The sequence below is a fragment of the Scyliorhinus torazame genome, chromosome 14 (assembly GCF_047496885.1).
Source record: "Scyliorhinus torazame isolate Kashiwa2021f chromosome 14, sScyTor2.1, whole genome shotgun sequence".
In the NCBI taxonomy this organism is placed as follows: Eukaryota; Metazoa; Chordata; class Chondrichthyes; order Carcharhiniformes; family Scyliorhinidae; genus Scyliorhinus; species Scyliorhinus torazame.
Genome location: NC_092720.1, coordinates 124,340,012 through 124,362,524, shown reverse-complemented (window position 1 = coordinate 124,362,524; position 22,513 = coordinate 124,340,012). Strand labels below are relative to the sequence as shown.

The following is a 22,513-nucleotide window of genomic DNA, read 5'->3' as shown; positions in this document are numbered from 1 at the left end:
TCCTCAAGCCGGACAAATCCATCAGAATTTATGAGGACTACAAGATGATAAACCAGGCAGCCCAGGCGAACTGGTACCCCGATCCCAAGAGTCGAAGACCTTTATGTCAAGTTCGCAGGAGGCCTTGGTTATTCAATGTTGGGCCTCTAACTAGAACTGGATGAGGAATCACAAAAATATTCCACCATAAACACCCACAAGGGATTGTATCAATATACAAGATTGTCATTTGGAAAAGCTTCGGCTTGCATAGCTTCCAGCGCACAATGGAAAATCTCCTCCAAGGAATTCCAAAAGTAATGGTTTCCATTGATGACATATTGGTTACACGAACCACCCTGGAGGAACATATGCCAAGCTTGGAGGAGGTATTAACACAATTTTGAGATGCGGGTGTTCGCCTCAAGAAGGAGGAATGTACTTTCCAGACCTGGGAGGTCAGTTATTTGGGTTCAGAGTGACACAACCAGATTACACCCCTCAAGGAGAAGGTAAAGACTATTTGTGAAGTGTCAGCTCCAGATCGAGGGCAGCTATCTCACGCAAATTTGCAATCCCTAGTCAGGTGTGCAGAGCAAGAGGCAAAGAAACAAATACACCGACAGCTTAAGAAGCAGACAAGCATAGATTTGAGAATAACACCAAGGTGTAGGCTACTCTCAAGAACTATGAACATTCGAGAGCCATGATTACCAACACTGTAAAATATAACACCTGAAGACGAAAACGTCAAGTGTACACTAGCTCACGCTCTCTGGGAAAGCTTTTCCAGTAGCAGTAACCCTACTCCAATTAGAGGCAGGGTCTATCAACAAAAGTGTACTTTGTCCAATGTGCATGGGCAGCTGGAGTTCGACCACAGATCAGCCATGATCTCATTGAATGGCGGAGTATGCTCAAGGGGCTGAATGGCCTCTTCCTGTTCCTATGTCCAATACGCAGGGGTACAATTGCTGAATTGTAACATTGGAGATAATTCCATTAACTTGAATATATCTGCTTCAGGTAAGCCTGGAACTCTGGAACAAAATGAATAAACCACAGTCTTAAGCCCAAGTCTTCAAAGTAAAGCCTTACCTTGATAGCAGTCAGACAGATTTCATCATTGTCCTTGATTGTACATTGGAAGTTGAATGGCTGATCCATCATTGCCTTACTCAAATCATTACATTTTGATAATTCTTCTTCGGAGACTGTACACCATGTGATATCTGTGCTATTGGCAAATGAAAGAGCTGGAAAAAAGCAAACAGCAATGATGTAGTGATATAGAACAGGGATTATTCAAGAGGCGGAAAGAGAAAGAGGGAGAGTGTGCAGCAATTGTACATAGCAAAGAGCACAATGATTATATGGGGAGAGCAAGAACACAATGTTTATTGTATATGAGGCAGGACATTGATTGGCTGTTGGGATCCTCTTTCCCCGCCGGCAGCGCACCCCCGCCCTTGGAGTTCCCGCGGCGTGGAGTGACTTCAATGGGAAATCCTATTGACAAGTGGCGATAGTAGCGAATCCCACTGCCAGCGAACGGTGTGCCAACAAGAAACACACGACTGGGGGGAGGGTCCAGAGAATCCCACCCAGTATGTTAGAGTCTCTGAAATGGGAACATGCACCCATGACCTTTTGGCAAAGGGGTGAGAGTGCAACAAACATGTCACTGCCGACGCTGCTGAAGAGGAAAAGGCCAACCATTAAAAGAGGAGCTGGAGGGAAGCAGTTCTACAGGTAGTGAGAAATGAAGGAGATCTGCCAGATAATGAAATGGGAGGAAAAGGAAATGGAACCTAAACAGGAGAGAGAGGGCAGAGATATTTGGAAAAGAGCAGGGATGGTGATTAGACAGAGAGGGAAAGAGATAGATACTGACTATGAGAGATGACAGCAATTGCACAAGAGACAGGAGCAGAATTACATGAGATGGCAGAGATAAAAGAGTCGGGAAGAACAGTGACATGTAGGGGAAAGTGAGCAATTACACAAAAGAGAAAGGGGGAGATTAGTAATATCAAAGCGATGGGGAGAGAGAAAGACAGGAATTATACAGTTTGTTTGGGCAGCACGGTAGCATGGTGGTTAGCACAACTGCTTCACAGCTCCAGGGTCCCAGGTTCGATTCCCGGCTTGGGTCACTGTCTGTGCGGAGTCTGCACGTTCTCCCCGTGTGTGCGTGGGTTTCCTCCGGGTGCTCCGGTTTCCTCCCACAGTCCAAAGATGTGCAGGTTAGGTGGATTGGTCATGATAAATTGCCCTTAGGGACCAAAATTACCCTTAATGTTGGGTCGGGTTACTGGGTTATGGGGATAGGGTGGAGGTGTGGGCTGGGTAGGGTGCTCTTTCAAAGAGCCGGTGCAGACTCGGTGCAGACTTGATGGGCCGAATGGCCTCCTTCTGCTCTGTAAATTCTGTGATTCTAAATTCTATGATTCTATACAGGAGAGAGAGGATTGTAATATCTGAGAAAATAATCAATATGGGGGTCAGAAGGCAAAAATACTATTGCGATTGAGAGAGAGAGAAGTCAGCAATTGAACAGCGAACAGAGAAAGTGAAAGATTGCAGTATATATGTGAGAGACAAAGCAGCACTTATACCGAAGAAATAGAGAGAGAAAGAACAATAGTTATATAGCTGTTATAAACAGCAGTATATCGGAGTGACAGAAGCCAATGGGTATTCATGAGAGAGAGGGGACAGTAATTGCATAAGGGAGAGGTAGAGAATGGAGGTAGAACTATTCTTCGAGAGATACCAAAGTGGGAGTGAGCAGTGAGATTGATCATACTGGTATAAGTTTGAAATATTTGTGTAATTGCTCACTTTCCCCTCCTGACTCTTATATCTCTGCCATCTCATGTAATTCTGCTCCTGTCTCTTCCATTTTCCTCTGTCGCTCAGTTAAGTGATTAAATCTATGTATGTGTGTTTGTATCTCTGGCTCTGTCTCTCTCTCTGTCGCCTCATTCAGGCCAGAAATTAAAATTGTTAATGCATCAGATGGAAACTTATCTCTTTGTGTAATATTCCATTACCATTTTAATAGAGGCATTAAACTGCCAACTCCAGGTACAGGAGGTCACATGAGTATTGCCTGCTATTATCACCAAAAGCAGTTGTTAGCGTCCTATAGATATCTCTCTCTCTCCCATCCTGTCCCCCTTTTGGATAATTTGTAACTGTACATCTGTACATCAGTCTGAAATCGGTTGATAGGTTTTCCAATCTCCTCTTCCCCCCCGCCCCACTTTAGTCAGAAGGCGTTGTTAAGAATTTATATTTCCATAGCGCCTTTTTACAACCTCGGGATGCTCCAAACCGTTTTTTAGCCAATTAATTGTTATTGCAACACAGTTGCTGTTGCAATGTAGGAAAGATGGCAGCCAATTTTCACACAGCCAGCTCTCGCAAACAGAAACACCATAATCCGTTTCCATGATGCTATCTGCAGATGGAATAGCCACAAGGGAAAGTCCGTCTGCTTTTCTTTGAATAGTGTCAAGAGATCTATTATGTCCATCAGAAATGGGCTTAGCTTGATTGTTACAGAAACCTGTACGGGGGTTTAGCCCACACTATTGAAGCAGGTCTGAAGCATCTTCGTTTAGAGAACTGAAAGTTTACGATAAATAATTATACATAGCAGTGAATAACACATTTAGAAAGACTCCTTCAGATAACTGCCTGCAAAGTAATTAATTCTAATACTCACAGATTATTCCCGAAAGTATAACAGCGTAGAGTAAAATCATCTTGCTAGGTAGGCTGTGGACTGAAGAAATCGAGAACAGCTTCTGTCACCAACCAGCTTTGCGCAGCAGGGTTTGTGATGAGGCTTCAGTCCGCCTTCCCTCCTTTATAAAGTCTAGAAATTAGAGAGTTGGCAGAGTGAGATATAAAACTGACCTTGATCTGTGTGGGTCAAATTTCACAGGTGCACTTACCGAAACACAGCCTCCTTGTGATACGTTCAAACAAACCTTTGTTTAAGCCACAAGGAATGCAGAGAAGGAACAGAGAGTAGTCCCAGAGGGTCGGGAAGGGGTTTGCCATTAATTCTTGAAATTAGTCAGGTAAGTTGGTAAATAAAGATAGTACTGATTGGACAATCGGAGAAATTCCATTTCTATTCACCTCCCTTCTGTTTTTCCCACTATTTCAACATTGCCTTCTTTCTTTACTTGTCTCCTTTCCAAGCCTATATTTTTGATCCTCGTTTCCTTTTCCGATTTGCTACTCCTGTGGGATTGTTTACTCACAGGAGGTAAAGAGTACAGCGCCATTTTTACTGGGAGGCCCAAAGCCCCTGACTGAGGCCCTCGCGACAAATCCCTGTTTCCAACTGACCCGACCACTACCTCAGGCTGAACCCAATCATTTGCCAACCTTGGCCTTCAGTTCGATGTGAAGCTAGGGTTCCAGCCCGAGCTCCACTTTCTTCCATCTCCGTAATATTGAGCTACCACAATCCGATCTTGATTGAAACCCTTCGTCACCCGTGGCCTTGAATGTTCCGAGCATCTGCAAAAGCGCCCAGCCTCTTCAAAGCTCTCCTGCCTGTGCTATTCTCTTATGTGGAACTTGATAATGGTTTCTAGAATTTTTCCCACTACTGGCCGACAGGCTGACTGGTCTATAATTCTATTTATTCTCTACCTCCTTTTTCAAATAGTGGAGTTACACTGGCTACCCTCCTACAGATTGTAGGAACTGTCCGAGAGTGTACAGAATCTTGGGAGATGACAATCAATGTATCCACTATTTCTCGAGCCACTTCCTTAAGTGCTCTGGAATGTAGATTAACATTAGGCCTTGGGGATTTATCGGCCTCCAATCCCACCAATTTCCCCAACACCATTTCTCTTATTAATGTTGATCTCCTTCAGTTCCTCCTTCTTACTAAACTCTGTGCTCCCCAACATTTCTGCTTAGTTATTTCATAGAATCATAGAATTTACAGTGCAGGAGGAGGCCATTCGGCCCATCGGGTCTGCACCGGCTCTCGGAAAGAGCTTCCTACTGAAGAAAACACGAGGGAATTTTAGCCACCACTAATGGGTGGTTTAAGGGCAGATGCATGGCTAAAATAATTGGTCACAGTCATGACTTAGCTCCAACATGCCCATTTTCAACTTCAACGGAGACAGATGTGGATGCATGCGAGTAACCGGCTCGCCCCAGCCAGGGCATTCATTGGTGAATATCGCTAGGTTGTGATTGCAGCAATTCACATCCATATTTGGTTCTTAAATATTGAATTACATTGTACTGTCATGTGGGAGTACCTTTAAGACATGGAAGTTTAAGCAATGTACCTTTAAGAAAACAGTGATGTCAGAGAGTGGGTGGAGCTGAGGTCAGGTCAGCCATTTTGCAGTTTGGGTTTTGCAGGTTGGAGGAAAAGAGCTGGGTGTGTGTCTGTGTTTTGCAGTGAGCTGGATCTCTGCCATAAAAGACCATCTCTGGATCATTTGGGTGATTTAAACTCATAATAGTAAAGCCTTTAACCTGATGTGATTCTGTTTAAAGGTGTTAAGTCTCTTGGAAGTTTGAAGGAACATTTTAAGGAATTATTTACTGTTGCAATATTTTCTGAGTTATCTTTGAAGTAAGGGGTGTTAAGAGATCCAATGTTTATTTAAGATGTTAAGTTGAGTTCATGGAATAAACAGTGTTTTGTGTTTAAAAACCCACGTGTCCATAATTGTAATCCCACACCTAGGAAACAAGCCGTGTGCTCGGAAAAGCAACAAATCCATTCAAGGGAGAGGTTGGTTGAACTCCATGATACATTTTGGGGTTCCGAAAACACCTCGCCCATAACAATTGGGGACTCGAGGGGGATAAAAGTCTATCTATTGGATTGGCTTTTGTGAACTTAAAGACAGTGAAGGATTGTTGCTTTTCCGATGTGGTATTTTAGTTTAAGTGGGGAGAGTGTTGTGAACAATGGCTCTTTCAGAGGCTCAGAAGTTTTTGGGGGTGGAGAGTGTCACACGTAGTACGTTACGGACAGAAACAAAAAGCAGACTGTTAGATTTGGCAAGAACATTGCAGTTAACATTACCTGATAAAATGCGAAAAGATGAGGTAATTATGGCGGTGGTTAAGCATTTAAAGTTGCCTGAGATAGAGTTTGACTCATTGGAAATGGCAAAAATTCAGTTGCAAATTAAACAAATGGAACATGAGAAAGAATTAAAGCGGCTTGAATATGAAAGAGAGAGAGCGGAAAAAGAAAGAGAGAGAGAGGAAAAAGAAAAGGAGATCAGATCAGGGACAAAGATAAAGAGAGGGAGTTTGAAATTCAGAAACTGGCCATGAAACATAACAATCAGTTAAAATTGGCAGACGTAAAGGGAAACGTACAGTTGGATTATAGTGATGAGGATAGTGAGAAAAAGCATCATAGTCGAAGGCTTGGTGGGAATCTATTCAAATATGTCCAAGCATTGCCAAGGTTTGACGAGAAGGAAGTGGAAGCCATTTTCATTTCATTTGAGAAGGTAGCTAAACAAATGAAATGGCCACAGGACATGTGGGTGTTACTGATTCAAACAAAGCTGGTAGGTAGAGCTAGTGAAGTGTTTGCATCACTACCGGAGGAGGTATCTGGAACGTATAAGGAGGTGAAGAAATCCAAAAGAATTTGGTCAAACAAACATGGAGTTTGAAAGGCTCAAACAGAGTAATTTGGATAGGTGGATAAGGGCCTTGAAAATAGACCAAACGTATGAAGCTCTCAGAGAAATTATACTTTTGGAGGAGTTTAAAAATTTAGTTCCTGATGCAGTGAGAACTCATGTGGAAGAACAGAGGGTTAAAACTGCGCGATTAGCAGCGGAAATGGCAGATGATTATGAATTTGTTCATAAATCAAAGATTGGTTTCCGAAATCAGTTTCAGCTGGTGAGGTATAGAAACTGGGGACATGAGAAATACTCAAGTGGTAAAGGTAAAGGTGATCTGATGGGAGACAATAAAGAGAGTGTACCTCAGATTAAAAGAGAAATCCAGGAGGGTAGAAAAGAAATGAAAAGTTTCAGATGTTTTCACTGTAATAAACTAGGCCATGTAAAGTCACAGTGTTGGTGGTTGAAGAAAAGCACTGGGAAGGCGGATGTGGTAAAACAGGATAAGACAATGGGGTTTGTTAGAGTGGTAAAGGAAAGCCCAAGGGAAGCGAAGGAGGTGCAAACAATTGTACAGCCTGTTCAAGAAATAATTGTTAAGAAGGTGCCAGATGTCTTTAAAGAATTTACTTGTGTGGGTAAAGCTTACTCATGTGTATCAGGAGGAGCAGGTAAAGATGTCACAATTTTAAGAGATACGGTAAGAGATGAGGAATTATATAGTTTGGGAAGAATGTTGCCAGAAAAGCTGGTGATATGGGGAATTCAGGGTGAGAGGAGTAGCGTTCAATTATATAAGATAAGGTTGGAAAGTCCAGTGAAGAGTGGTGAAGTGGTAGTAGGCGTAATAGATAAACTATCTGGTCCAGGAATACAGTTTATCTTGGGTAATGATATAGCTGAATCGCAGGTGGGAGTGATGCCTACTGTGGTTGATAAGCCATTGGAAAATCAGTCAACTGAAGGGTTGATGAACGAATATCCTGGGATTTTTCCGGATTGTGTAGTAACAAAGTCACAAAGTCACAGGTTAAGACAAGAGGAGAAATCAAAGAGTGAAGATGAAGTTGAAGTGCAATTAGCAGAAACAATTTTTGATCAGATGGTTAAAAAAGAACAAGAATAGGTGGAGGATGAGGCGGATATTTTTAGTTCAGGAAAATTGCCGGATATTCAACAGAAAGATGTAGGAATAAAACGGATATATCAGAAAGCATATACGGAAGAGGAATCTGAGAGTATACCAGAGTGTTATTACCGTAAAAGTGATGTCTTGATGAGAAAATGGAGACCTGTACACATGCAGGCGGATGAAAAGTGGGCAGACGTTCATCAAGTAGTATTGCCGGTAGGGTATAGAAAGGAGGTGTTGTGAGTTGCACATGAGGTACCAGTGGAAGGTCATTTGGGAATAAGGAAAACTCAAGCTAAAATCCAGAAACATTTTTATTGGCCTGGACTACATAAAGAAGTAGTTAAATTTTGTCAATCATGTCACACATGCCAAGTGATAGGGAAACCTCAAGCATTGATAAAACCAGCGCCCTTAATACCCATTCCAGCATTTGAGGAACATTTTACGAGGGTCCTAATTGATTGTGTAGGACCGCTTCCTAAAACAAAAAGTGGGAATCAATATATTTTGACTGTAATGGATGTGTCTACTAGGTTTCCAGAGGCCATTCCAGTATGTAATATTACAGCTAAAAGGATTGTGGAGGAGTTACTTAAATTCTTTACTAGATATGGACTACCCATAGAAATTCAATTGGATCAAGGATCAAATTTTACTTCAAGGTTATTCAAAGAAATTATGGATAGCTTAGGAATAAAACAATTTAAATCAACTGCGTACCATCCAGAATCGCAGGGAGCATTAGAGAGGTGGCATCAGACATTAAAGACAATGTTGAGGGCGTATTGTCAAGATTATCCAGAGGATTGGGATAAAGGAATTCCATTCGTATTGTCTGTAATTAGGGATGCACCTAATGAGTCTACCAAATTTAGTCCTTTTGAACTAATTTTTTGTCATGAGGTAAGAGGACCATTTAAATTGATTAAGGAAAAATTGGTGGGTGTGGAATCGGAAATTAAACTATTGGATTACGTGTCAAATTTTAGGGAACGATTAAATAGAGCAGGTGAATTGGCTACACAACATTTGAAAGTTGCACAAAATGTGATGAAACTAATAGTATAGTTAATAGTGTAGATGTGTCGTGTAATCTTTACTGAACTAATTCCTACGTAATATGTTCGAATCTAATTGACTGTACTGTAATAAATTAGCTTTGCTTGTTAAACACTGCTTGCTGTTCTTTGTTTATACTACAACCTTCACCATCCTGAAAGAACAAATACAAAGAACACAACATTTATGATTGAGTTGGTATCCTTCATCTTCTCCACTATTGTTGAGAGTGAGCGTGGTACATCTGTCACTATCTGGCTGAGTTGCTGATGCAGGTTTAACACAATGATCCTGCTATTCACCTCGTCAGCTACTTCTAACCACATTTCCCCAGTGAGAGTTGTAAGTTTCTTCCTGCCAACCCTGGGAAAAGCAAATCCCCCCCCCCCCCGCCCCCCGCTCCTGACAGCACCCAGCAGTAATTGACTGACGCGCCATTAAAGTTGAGTGCTGTACTTGCACTTAGTGTGGCATCCATTGTGAATACCTCCTGGGTCCTCCAATTGCCCTTTGAATGGAGTATAGATGTGGTTATGGTCAACCCACCCCCTCCCCCATTATCCACCCCCTACAGTGCAACTTGGGAGTGTAAAACCTCAAAGTCAAAATGTATCATTTCCATTTCTTTGATTTTGTGGATTCCCCCTGCTGACATTACTGACATTACTTCCTTTTGGGTTTTGCCCCCTGCCTGGAAGCCGTCTTCACATTAGCTCCAAGCACAGTGTTTCCATTGTGACTCAAGCTATTTCAGAACAACCTGATTTGTACCTTGCTACATCTAGATGAATTTAGATAGCATATAGCTATAAACTCTTCAATAGAGTGCATATGATTCTTAATTACTGAAAGAAACATGACTGCCCTGCTTGAGCTGACAAAGCCTCTCATTGTACTGCTTGCTGAAGTGCTCCAGGGTAAGCTGGGAACAAAGATAAACTTCAAACCTTTCATCAGCTCACAAGCTGCTCTTGCATCGAATGATACAAGGGGCTGGATTCTCCGCAGCCGCTTGCCGAACTCACAAAACGTGATCGGCTGGACAATCGGCTCCGATGGCAAAATCGGCTTTGACGCCGGTTTCGCGCCGATTTCCAATTCTCCGGACCCCCGAACATGAGGGAATCGCGACACCCACTGCGCGGCCCGGAGAATCACATTGGGTGCTCTGACGACTGATTCTCCGGGGCCTGAGTGATTCTGTGGTCCGGATGGGCTGAAGTCACGATAACGTGGTTCTTAACACCTATAGAAATCGTGATGCCGGTGCGCTAGCTGATGCGACGGCAGGAGAAGGTAGGAGTTGGCATGGGGGGAACCACAGGTCCACGTAATGGACACCAGTCTTGCTTTCTGCGGGTGTGGGGGGAACCTGCCGGGGTCGGGGGAGGGGAGGGACCGGCTTGGCAGTCAGGGAGACCCGACATGGCAGGGCGGTGCTCATGCAATGGGCGCCATTACAGTGGGCATCTTGGTGGCCACCCACCCCGGGCGCTGGGTGAACGCACGGTTAACGGCCGTATGGGTGGGTGTCACCACCCCACCCCGACCACCCGACCCAACCGCCGACACCCACCGGGGGACCACCCAGGCCCACACCGATGTCAGCTCCCAGTGAGGGCAGTGCCATCAAACGGTGGCCCTGGCAGCAGGCACGGGTGCCAGGAGTGGGGAAACCGACGGGGCCGGGGTGGGGGACATGCGTGGTTGGGGCGCCCGGTGACAACCGGAGCCACCATGTAACGCACGGTACCTGGTTGCACACAGGTGTATGCACCATGATAACATTGTGTCCCCCTGCAGTTCATAATGGGCAGCACGGTAGCATTGTGGTTAGCACAATTGCTTCACAGCTCCAGGGTCCCAGGTTCGATTCCGGCTTGGGTCACTGTCTGTGCGGAGTCTGCACATCCTCCCCCTGTTCAGCCCACTGCCCACCAGATGCACCAGGGACGAGAGGGGGGGAGTCCAAGGTGCTGCGGTGTTCTAGCACCTCCCCTGCAGGAGTCGCCGGCATGGGCCCCAGCACCTCCTCCTCCCTCGGAGTGTCCGGTGGCCTCCGGGCTTCTCCGTGGGGTGACGGTGCGAGCGATGCTGTCCCCGAGGCCCCCACCCACCTGGTGCTGCCAGTCCTGGAGGCCCGCTGTGGTATCGACCAGAACGTTAGCGGCCATGGAGCTCAGGGCCATCCCTGTCTGGGTCTGTGCTACGTCAGTCAGCACCTGGGCAATGGCGCCGATGCTCTCAGCCATGGCCTGCTGAGACTGGGCCACACTGAGGAGCGCTGCTGCAATCTGCAGCTGGCTCTGGCACATGGCTGCCTGTGAGTGGACAGGCATGTCCTGGGCCACAGCCCCCGCCTGCACAGATAGCCCCAGGCCTTGCATAACCTGACCCATGTCCGACACCTTTGTCCCCAGTGCCTCCACCGCAGGCACCACCCGTGCCGTTTCGGCCTGGGTTCGCATGACCGGCACCATTCCCTGCTCCTGAAGGCGGTTGGACTCCTCCACCTGCGCCTGCAGGTGCTGGAAGCCGACCGTCATCCCGTTCTCTCGTTCCTGGGTCTGTGACTGCACCTGATCTATGGGTGGGAGTGGATATTTCAGGAACCCGGGACACATCTTGGCTGCAGCTGGTTGTTGGGGCCGGGCTGCCCTCCGACAGTCCGGCCACTCGGCTGCTCCTACCTCCACCTGCTGTACCGGAACGGCTGTGTGGTGCGCATCAGTAAGTGTACCAAAAGCCTCCTCACTAAAGAGCCCAGCTGAGGTGATAACATCTGCGATGGTGGAGGGTGCAGTAGACAGCAGTGATGGAAGGTCTATGTCATCATCGGACCCAAAGTCTGTGGTCTCCTGGGTCGTGGTGTGCTGTGTGTCCGTCCCCTGTGTGTCTGTCCCCTGTGTGTCTGTCCCCTGTGTCGTTGTGTGCTGTGTGTCCGTCCCCTGTGTGTCTGTCCCCTGTGTCGTTGTGTGCTGTGTATCTGTCCCCTGTGTGTCTGTCCCCTGTGTCGTTGTGTGCTGTGTGTCTGTCCCCTGTGTCGTTGTGTGCTGTGTGTCCGTCCCCTGTGTGTCTGTCCCCTGTGTCGTTGTGTGCTGTGTGTCTGTCCCCTGTGTGTCTGTCCCCTGTGTCGTTGTGTGCTGTGTGTCTGTCCCCTGTGTGTCTGTCCCCTGTGTCGTTGTGTGCTGTGTGTCCGTCCCCTGTGTGTCTGTCCCCTGTGTCGTTGTGTGCTGTGTGTCCGTCCCCTGTGTGTCTGTCCCCTGTGTCATTGTGTGCTGTGTCTGTCCCCTGTGTCGTTGTGTGCTGTGTGTCTGTCCCCTGTGTGTCTGTCCCCTGTGTCATTGTGTGCTGTGTGTCCGTCCCCTGTGTGTCTGTCCCCTGTGTCGTTGTGTGCTGTGTGTCTGTCCCCTGTGTGTCTGTCCCCTGTGTCATTGTGTGCTGTGTGTCTGTCCCCTGTGTGTCTGTCCCCTGTGTCGTTGTGTGCTGTGTGTCCGTCCCCTGTGTGTCTGTCCCCTGTGTTGTTGTGTGCTGTGTGTCTGTCCCCTGTGTGTCTGTCCCCTGTGTCGTTGTGTGCTGTGTGTCTGTCCCCTGTGTGTCTGTCTCCTGTGTCGTTGTGTACTGTGTGTCCGTCCCCTGTGTATCTGTCCCCTGTGTCATTGTGTGCTGTGTGTCTGTCCCCTGTGTGTCTGCCTCCTGTGTCATTGTGTGCTGTGTGTCTGTCCCCTGTGTGTCTGTCCCCTGTGTCGTTGTGTGCTGTGTGTCTGTCCCCTGTGTCATTGTGTGCTGTGTGTCTGTCCCCTGTGTGTCTGTCTCCTGTGTCGTTGTGTACTGTGTGTCCGTCCCCTGTGTGTCTGTCCCCTGTGTCATTGTGTGCTGTGTGTCTGTCCCCTGTGTGTCTGCCTCCTGTGTCATTGTGTGCTGTGTGTCTGTCCCCTGTGTGTCTGTCCCCTGTGTCATTGTGTGCTGTGTATCTGTCCCCTGTGTGTCTGTCTCCTGTGTGTCTGTCCCCTGGGTCGTTGTGTGCTGTGTGTGCGTCCCCTGTGTGTCTGTCCCCTGGGTCGTTGTGTGCTGTGTGTGCGTCCCCTGTGTGTCTGTCCCCTGGGTCGTTGTGTGCTGTGTGTCTGTCCCCTGTGTCGTTGTGCGCTGTGTGTCCGTCCCCTGTGTGTCTGTCCCCTGGGTCGTTATGTGCTGTGTGTCCGTCCCCTGTGTGTCTGTCCCCTGGGTCGTTGTGTGCTGTGTGTCTGTCCCCTGTGTCGTTGTGTGCTGTGTGTCCGTCCCCTGTGTCGTTGTGTGCTGTGTGTGCGTCCCCTGTGTGTCTGTCCCCTGGGTCGTTGTGTGCTGTGTGTCTGTCCCCTGTGTCGTTGTGTGCTGTGTGTCTGTCCCCTGTGTCGTTGTGTGCTGTGTGTCCGTCCCCTGTGTGTCTGTCCCCTGTGTCGTTGTGTGCTGTGTGTCTGTCCCCTGTGTGTCCGTCCCCTGTGTGTCTGTCCCCTGGGTCGTTGTGTGCTGTGTGTCCGTCCCCTGTGTGTCTGTCCCCTGTGTCGTTCTGTGCTGTGTGTCCGTCCCCTGTGTGTCTGTCCCCTGTGTCATTGTGTGCTGTGTGTCCGTCCCCGGTGTGTCTGTCCCATGTGTCGTTGTGTGCTGTGTGCCTGTCCCCTGTGTGTCTGTCCCCTGTGTCGTTGTGTGCTGTGTGTCTGTCCCCTGTGTGTCTGTCCCCTGTGTCATTGTGTGCTGTGTGTCCGTCCCCTGTGTGTCTGTCCCCTGTGTCGTTGTGTGCTGTGTGTCTGTCCCCTGTGTCATTGTGTGCTGTGTGTCCGTCCCCTGTGTGTCTGTCCCCTGTGTCATTGTGTGCTGTGTGTCCGTCCCCTGTGTGTCTGTCCCCTGTGTCGTTGTTTGCTGTGTGTCCGTCCCCTGTGTGTCTGTCCCCTGTGTCATTGTGTGCTGTGTGTCTGTCCCCTGTGTGTCTGTCCCCTGTGTCGTTGTTTGCTGTGTGTCTGTCCCCTGTGTGTCTGTCCCCTGTGTCATTGTGTGCTGTGTGTCTGTCCCCTGTGTGTCTGTCCCCTGTGTCGTTGTTTGCTGTGTGTCCGTCCCCTGTGTGTCTGTCCCCTGTGTGTCTGTCTCCTGTGTCATTGTGTGCTGTGTGTCCGTCCCCTGTGTGTCTGTCCCCTGTGTCGTTGTTTGCTGTGTGTCCGTCCCCTGTGTGTCTGTCCCCTGTGTCGTTGTGTGCTGTGTGTCTGTCCCCTGTGTGTCTGTCCCCTGTGTCGTTGTGCGCTGTGTGTCTGTTCCCTGTGTGTCTGTCTCCTGTGTCGTTGTGTGCTGTGTGTCCGTCCCCTGTGTGTCTGTCCCCTGTGTCGTTGTGTGCTGTGTGTCCGTCCCCTGTGTGTCTGTCCCCTGTGTCATTGTGTGCTGTGTATCTGTCCCCTGTGTGTCTGTCCCCTGTGTCGTTGTGTGCTGTGTGTCTGTCCCCTGTGTGTCTGTCCCCTGTGTCGTTGTGTGCAGTGTGTCCGTCCCCTGTGTGTCTGTCCCCTGGGTCGTTGTGCGCTGTGTTTCCGTCCCCTATGTGTCTGTCCCCTGTGTCGTTGTGCGCTGTGTGTCCGTCCCCTGTGTGTCTGTCCCCTGGGTCGTTGTGTGCTGTGTGTCCGTCCCCTGTGTGTCTGTCCCCTGGGTCGTTGTGTGCTGTGTGTCTGTCCCCTGTGTCGTTGTGTGCTGTGTGTCCTTCCCCTGTGTGTCTGTCCCCTGGGTCGTTGTGTGCTGTGTGTGCGTCCCCTGTGTGTCTGTCCCCTGGGTCGTTGTGTGCTGTATTTTCTTCCCCTGTGTGTCTGTCCCCTGGGTCGTTGTGTGCTGTGTGTCCGTCCCCTGTGTGTCTGTCCCCTGGGTCGTTGTGTGCTGTGTGTCTGTCCCCTGCGTTTCTGTCCCCAGGGTCACGGTGTCCTGGCTCATCTCGGGCGCAGGACTGTTGTTACGGCTGCCCACCCCGTTGGTGCTTGGGTCCCTGGGGGGCACCGACTCTGCCACTGGCTAGGGGCGGGGCACGCCGGATGGAACGGCACCATCGCCAGCTGGTCCTGCAAGACACAAGACAGCAGGCATGGTTAGTCAGATAGGCGAGGGTGAAGGGTGATGTGGTGAGGGTGATGTGGTGAGGGCGATGTGGTGAGGGGGGGGTGGGGTGAGGGGTTGTGGCGAGGGGGGTGGGGTGAGGGGTTGGTGTGAGGGGATGGGGTGAGGGGATGGGGTGAGGGGGTGGGTTAAGGGGGGTGGGGTGAGTGGATGGGGGTGAGGGGATGGGGTGAGGGGGTGGGGTGAGGGGATGGGGTGGGGTGGTGGGGTAAGGGGGGTGGGGTGAGGGGGTGGGGTGAGGGGGTGGGGTAAGGGGGGTGGGGTGAGGGGATGGGGTGAGGGGATGGGGTGAGGGGGTGGGGTGAGGGGGTGGGGTGAGGGGGGTGGGGTGAGGGGGGTGGGGTGACGGGATGGGGTGAGGGGATGGGGTGTGGGGGTGGGGTGAGAGGGTGGGGTGAGGGGGTGGGGTGAGGGGGGTGGGGTGACGGAATGGGGTGAGGGGATGGGGTGAGGGGGTGGGGTGATGGGGGTGGGGTGAGGGGATGGGGTGAGTGATGCATGATCAATTGCACAAAGACTAAAGTTAGGTACAACTGTGGCTTTATTACAGTCAGATGTGTGGCCTCCTGCTGCAGCTGGCGAAATGGCAGGGCACTGGAGGTCAGGCATATTTATACAGTTCTCCGTGGGCGGAGCCAGCCGGCAGGAGCTACCGGCGATCCTGTAGTGCAGGTCCTACCTTACATCTCCTATTACAGTGGTTCACCACATTCACCCCCTGTTAAAAATGAGTCCGGCGGGGGTGACGTGAAACTATATACAATTAGTGCAATTATGTCCAGTGGTAGGGAAAGATAAGTCCATGTTGACGGTCCGGAGTCCGTCAAAGCTTCAGCCGGTCCGGTGCTTTGGTGCTTCGTTGGGAGCGGCGTAACGGTGGCGGCGAAGTCGGTGCTGGTGGTGGTGGAGGTGGCACCGATGGCGGCGGTGGCGGTGCTGATGCTGGCCAGTCATCGAGGAACTCCGGGAGCTTGCAGAAGTCCTCTTCATCCTCTTGTGCGGAAAAGGGGAGGGGGGTGTGCTCTGGTGGTGTCAATATTGGCGGCGCGGTGGGAGGTGGGGGGGGGGTGCATTGGTGGGGGTGGGGTGTTGGGGTGGAACCTGACGGTGCCAGGTCCCTGAGTGAGACAGTATCTTGGCGGCCGTCGGGGAACTCAACGTAGGCATATTGAGGGTTGGCGTGGAGCAGGTGAACCCTGCCCACCAAGGGGTCCGCCGTGTGGAGTCGGACGTGCCTACGGAGAAGGACCGGTCCTGGAGCAGCGAGCCAAGTCGGGAGCGACACCCCGGATGTGGACTTCCTGGGGAAGGTAAAATCACATTCATGGGGCGTCATTCTCCGACCCCCCAGAGGGTCGGAGAATGGCCGTTGGCCGCCGTGAATCCCGCCCCCGCCCCCGCCGAAGTCTCCGAAGGGAGAAATGTCGGCGGGGCGTTAATGGCGCCGCTGCCGCGGAGAATGTCACGGGTCTGCGCAAGGCAGCCGATTTTCGGCCTGCCGATATTCTCCCTTCCGGATGGGCCGAAGTCCCGTCGACGTGATGACCGTTCACGTTGACGTAAATTAAACCTCCTTTTCATCGGCGTGACCCTGTGCTCCAGGTTCACGCCGACCAGCGAGGAGGTGAGTGACGGCCTGGGGGGTTGGCTCTGGGCAGGAAATGGCGTGGCCGCAGTCTGATTGCGTGAGGAGAGGTGTGTCTCGGGTTGTGTGTGTGTGTGTGCGGCGGGGGGGGGGGGGTGGTTAGAGTAGGCTGGGCTCCGGGGGAGTGCCGGGAGGGGTCCGTGCCGGGGAGGGGGATGGGGGGGGGTCCGTGCCGGGGTGGAGGTTGGGGGGGGGTCCGTGCTGGGGTGGAGGTTGGGGGTTGGGGCGGGGGTCCGTGCTGGGGTGGAGGTTGGGGGGGGGGGTCCGTGCCGGGGTGGAGGTTGGGGGGGGGTCCGTGCTGGGGTGGAGGTTGGGGGTTGGGGGGGGGGGTCCGTGCTGGGGTGGAGGTTGGGGGGGGTCCGTGCCGGGGTGGAGGTTGGGGGTTGGGGGGGGGTCCGTGCTGGGGTGGAGGTTGGGGGGGTCCGTGCCAGGGTGGAGGTTGGGGGGGTGTCCGTGCTGGGGTGGAGGTTGGGGGGGGTCCGTGCCGGGGTGGAGGTTGGGGGGGGGTCCGTGCTGGGGTGGAGGTTGGGGGTTGGGGGGGGTCCGTGCTGGGGTGGAGGTTGGGGTTTGGGGGGGGGTCCGTGCTGGGGTGGAGGTTGGGGGGGGGTCCGTGCTGGGGTGGAGGTTGGGGGGGGTCCGTGCCGGGGTGGAGGTTGGGGGGGGTCCGTGCCGAGGAGGGGGATGGGAGGGCAAGTGAGTTGGTCCACCTGGCCAGGTGCCAGCCTCCAACAGTTGGACCCATGCGGTCCATGCCACCTGGCTGTGGGGAGGAGGGGATATGGGCAATGATGACATGTCGTCGTTCCCCTCCCCCCCACCAGGCCGTCATGTTTTCAGATCATCCAGCGATGTTGGCCGCCGTGGTGGCAGCCGCTCATGTCTATGTTGCCCTGGATGAGGAGGAGGAGGAGGAGGAGGAGCGTGCCAGAGAGGCGGCGCAGGCTGCCGCAGAGGGGCAGGCGGCAGCCGCCCAGGCTGAAGGGACACCTGACCGACAGGACGAGGAGGGGGAGGAGGACGTCGCGGCCCCACGGCAACGGAGGCACTCGAGGGCGCCCCGTGTGTACCGGCCCCGGCAGTCATACCAGGACCTCACGGACCGGGAATGCAGGAGGAGACTCCGGATGAGCCGGGAAACCGTGGCACACATCTGCCACCTGCTGGCACACCTGTCACCGCGTGGCACTGGCGGGGGACACCCTCTCCCCGTGTCCGTCAAGGTTACAGTGGCCCTGAACTTTTATGCAACGGGGTCATTCCAGGCACCGAGTGGGGACCTGTCCGGCATATCGCAGACATCGGTGCACCGGTGCATCCGGGCAGTGACAGATGCCCTTTATGCCATGGCGCACCGCTACATCCGCTTCCCCGTGGACCGGGCCAGCCAAGATGCCCGGGCCGTGGGCTTCTCTGCCATTGCCGGGTTCCCCATGGTCCAGGGCGCGATCGATGGGATGCACGTCGCCGTGCGGCCACCTGCAGATAACAGGGCCGTGTTCACTAATAGGAAGGGGACCTATTCGATGAACGTACAGGTGGTCTGCGACCACCGCATGATGATCCTGCACGTCTGCGCCCGTCACCCAGGCAGTGTACACGACTCATTCGTGTTGTCGCGGTCATCCATCCCCGGCATGTACGAGGGACGCCATCCCCGGCTGAGGGGCTGGTTGCTGGGCGACAGGGGCTACCCATTGCGATCGTGGCTGATGACGCCTATACGGAGGCCACGCAATGAGGCGGAGAACCGCTACAATGATGCCCATGTAGCGACAAGGGGAGTGATCGAGAGGTGCTTTGGCGTGCTGAAGATGCGTTTCAGGTGCCTGGACCTCTCTGGGGGCGCCCTCCAGTATCGGTCAGATAGGGTCGGCCGCATCATTGTGGTGTGCTGTGTCCTGCACAACATAGCCCAGCAGAGGGGCGATGTGCCGCAGGCAGAGGAGGGCGGAGTGGAGGAGCAGCAGGAAGAGGCGCAGTCCTCCCCAGATGAGGGGGATGGGGGCAATGGTTAGGGCAGACAGGGTAGACACAGGCGGGTGGCTGTCCACCATTACCGGCTGGCCCAGCGGGCACGGGACAGACTGATAGCCGCCCGCTTCACTGACTAGATGGGCGTGGGAATCGGGTAGTATGGCCAAAGAACGCACACCATGGCAACAGCCAACCACCCACACCCCCCACCCATCCACCCACCCAGCACCCTCACTCCCCTCCCCAACCCCACCCACCCCACCCGCATGCACACCACCACCCCCCCCATTGCCGATCCACCGGCGGCACAACGGGCCGGGCTCACACAGTTGCGGGTGGACGCGTGTCTATCGCAGGCCATGGAGGATGATGACAACCCGCCCTGCGATGAGCTCCTGGCTCTAAATCGTTGGACTATGTCTGACCCATGGCCACAGTACCACCATCCACCCGGACCATCCCTGCATGCGGCTGTGACACTGCAGCGCACGGTCCCGTCCTCTGCCCGGGGGATGTTGATGGCGGCCCAGGGGGAAGGGGGCAGACTCACCTGGGGCTGAGGTAAGATCACCCCTCACACACACACTTGCGCTCAATGTACATGACACCCCCGCACACTTTGGACAGAGCACAAAGGCAGCTTCGGTAGGTGTAACATTGACTTTAATAACCAAAGGAGTTCATGCACGTGCCCTAGCCCCTAAAACTCATCTGTGCCCTGCACCCGTGCCAACTTACTCAGTGTCTAATTGTTTGGCCTTACGGGCCCTTTGACTACGTCTACGTGGTTCCCCAGACGGTACAGCAGAACTGGAGGTGGACTCCTGTGATTCCTGCCCTCTGACACTGGATCCCTTTGGCGGCCGTTTCCTGGGGCGTCCTGGCCTAGATGGGCCAGGCTGCGGCCCGGGCGACTGGGATGGCGAGCTGCCAGCCTGTCCTGCCCGTTGCCCACCCGATGCACCTGGGACGGAAGGGGGGGTGTCCGAGGTGTCGCGGTGTACCGGGACCTCCCCTACAGAGGGAGCCGGGACGGACCACACCACCTCCTCCTCCCTCGGGGTGCCCAATTGCCCCCAGGCCTCTACATGGGTGGGGGATGTGAACGGACTGGCCATCCGACGGCCCCCCGACATCTGGCGCTGCCAGTCCTGGAGGCCCGTGCTGGTATCGACAGGGGTCTGCAGGTTTGCAGACATGGAGCCCAGGGGGTTGGCAAACCCTGTCTGTGACAGTGCGACGCCGGCTCGCACATGGCCACTGGCGCCGATGCCCTCAGAGATGGCCTGCAGAGACTGGGCCATGGCCTGCTGAGACTGGGCCATGGCCTGCATGGCGCTGGCACTGGCTCATGGCCTCCTGTGAGAGGGCAGCCATTTCCTGGGCCACAGACGCCGCCTGCACGGAAGGCCCCAGGCCTCGCAAACCGTTCCCCATGTCTGACACCGTCGCACCCATTGCCTCCACCGCGGACGCCACCCGTGCGGTGTCAGCCTGGGTGGCACGCATGACCGGCACCACTCCCAGCTCCTGGACGCGGGTGGACTCCTCCACCTGCGACCGCAGCCGTCGCAAGCCGCCCGTCTTCGCTCGTCTGCGGGTCGGTGGTTGCATCGGATCTATGTGTGGGTGTGGTAACTGCAGGAACCCGGGATCCATCTGGGCGGCAGATGTTCGCTTGGGCAGGGCTGCCCTCCGACCGCCCGGCTCCTCTGCTGCTCCTACCTCCACCTGCTGTACCGGGACGGCTGTGTTGTGCGCACCAGTGAGTGTACCAGACGCCTCATCACTAAAGTGCCCAACCGTGGTGAGTGTTTCTGCGATGGTGGAGGGTGTTGGTGACAGCAGTGGCGTTGTGTCGTGCTCTTCGTCCCACTCTGAGTCCATGGCACTTTGGCGTGGGGGTTCGTCTCCACCCATCCACTCTGACTCACTGTCCGGTATTTCGTCTTCCTGGGTAGTGCTGTCCCGGGTAGGGGTGTCCTGGGTAGTGGTGTCCTGGGTAGTGCTGTCCCGGGTAGGGGTGTCCTGGGTAGTGGTGTCCTGGGTAGTGGTGTCCTGGGTAGTGCTGTCCCGGGTAGGGGTGTCCTGGGTAGTGGTGTCCTGGGTAGTGGTGTCCTGGGTAGTGGTGTCCTGGGTAGTGGTGTCCTGGGTAGTGGTGTCCTGGGTAGTGGTGTCCCGGGTAGGGGTGTCCTGGATAGTGGTGTCCTGGGTAGTGGTGTCCTGGCTCGGATGTGACGGGGGCCTGTGGCTGCCCCCCTCATCGCTGGGTGGTCGCTCCCGCACGTGACGGGGGTGTCGTCTCCCTGTTGCTCCAGGTCTCTCCGTCTCCCGTGGTCTCCGAGGGGCATCCTGCGGGCGTCGCATGCTGGAGGGTCCGGGTCTCTCCGTCTCCCGTGGTCTCCGAGGGGCATCCTGCGGGCGTCGCATGCTGGAGGGTCCGGGTCTCTCCGTCTCCCGTGGTCTCCGAGGGGCATCCTGCGGGCGTCGCATGCTGGAGGGTGCGGGTCTCTCCGTCTCCCGTGGTCTCCGAGGGGCATCCTGCGGGCGGTCTGCATCTGCGGGGATGGGTGCCTGGACGTTTGGTCCTGCGATACACAATGAAGCATGCATGGTTAGACATCAGGCAGTGATCAGGTGATACGGGGGAGGGGGATATAGGGGAGGGGGGTATGGGGACGGGCTGTCGGTGGCTCACTTGCTACTACGCCCCCGACCTCTGCATCAGCAACCTCCCGGTCTTCAGGTCCACCAGCCAGTTCCAGGGCCCTTTCCTCGTGTACGGTCAGTGGCCTCTCATCAGCGGGGCCTCCTCCAGTCCTCACATGCTCCCTGGTGTTGTGTGCGCGCTTCTCCTGTGGGTGGGGGGGGGGGTGGCAGGGGTAAAAGGCAACACTGTTAGGCAGGTATATGAATGCACGCCATCGGTTGCGCGTGCATTGCAAAGGTTAAGGTTAGGGCTATATTCACTTGGGGATATGGGGGAGGGGGGATATGGGGGAGGGGGGATATGGGGGATATGGGGGAGGGGGATATGGGGGAGGGGGGATATGGGGGAGGGGGGATATGGGGGATATGGGGGAGGGGGGATATGGGGAGGGGGGATATGGGGGATATGGGGGAGGGGGGATATGGGGGAGGGGGGATATGGGGGAGGGGGGGATATGGGGGATATGGGGGGGATATGGGGAGGGGGGATATGGGAGAGGAGGGGATATGGGGGATATGGGGGAGGGGGGATATGGGGGATATGGGGGAGGGGGGATATGGGGATTATGGGGGAGGGGGGATATGGGGGAGGGGGGATATGGGGGATATGGGGGAGGGGGGATATGGGGGATATGGGGAGGGGGGATATGGGGGAGGGGGGATATGGGGGATATGGGGGAGGGGGGATATGGGGGATATGGGGAGGGGGGATATGGGAGAGGCTCACCCTGCCTGCTCTGACGAGGTCGCTCACCTTCTTGTGGCACTGGGTGCCTGTCCATGGTGTCAGGGCCACAGCGGTGACGGCCTCTGCCACTTCCCTCCACAGACGCCGGCTGTGGCGTGGGGCAACTCTGCGACCGTGCCCGGGATACAGGGCATCCCTCCTCTGCTCCACCGCGTCCAGGAGCGCCTCCACATCGCGTGACACGAACCTCGGGGCTGAGCGGCGGCCAGCCATCCAGTCGGGTGTTGCGGTCGGGTGTTCCGGTCGGGTGGGGGGGAGCAGCGCGGCCTTATGAGCCGTCACGCCGTGCAGCGCGTATGACGCTGCACGGCGTGAACCACTGCGCAAGCGCGGATCCCGTTACGTCGCTGCTAGCCCATTTCGGGCCGGAGACTATCGACCCATTTTTCCGACGTGACGTAAGTCGGATTTGCGCCGTTTTTTGCGCCGATCGGCGGACTTTCCGCCGATAACGGAGAATTTTGCCCCAGGGGTGTGTTATTAGTGGCGGT

The 22,513-nt window shown here is 53.8% G+C and overlaps 1 protein-coding gene across 1 annotated transcript in view; it reads right to left on the bottom strand.

Moving 5' to 3' along the window:
• The window catches only part of LOC140390005 (serotransferrin-1-like), an 81,731-nt gene extending 77,866 nt beyond the window's left edge, over positions 1 to 3,865 (bottom strand). Inside the window, exons 1-2 of the mRNA XM_072474771.1 lie at positions 3,713 to 3,865; positions 1,078 to 1,235 (exon numbers count right to left, since the gene is read on the bottom strand). Coding sequence (XP_072330872.1) covers positions 1,078 to 1,235; positions 3,713 to 3,752 — 198 coding nt within the window. The 5' untranslated portion in view covers positions 3,753 to 3,865. The remainder of the gene's footprint in view (positions 1 to 1,077; positions 1,236 to 3,712) is intronic.
• Positions 3,866 to 22,513: the final 18,648 nt, after the last annotated feature.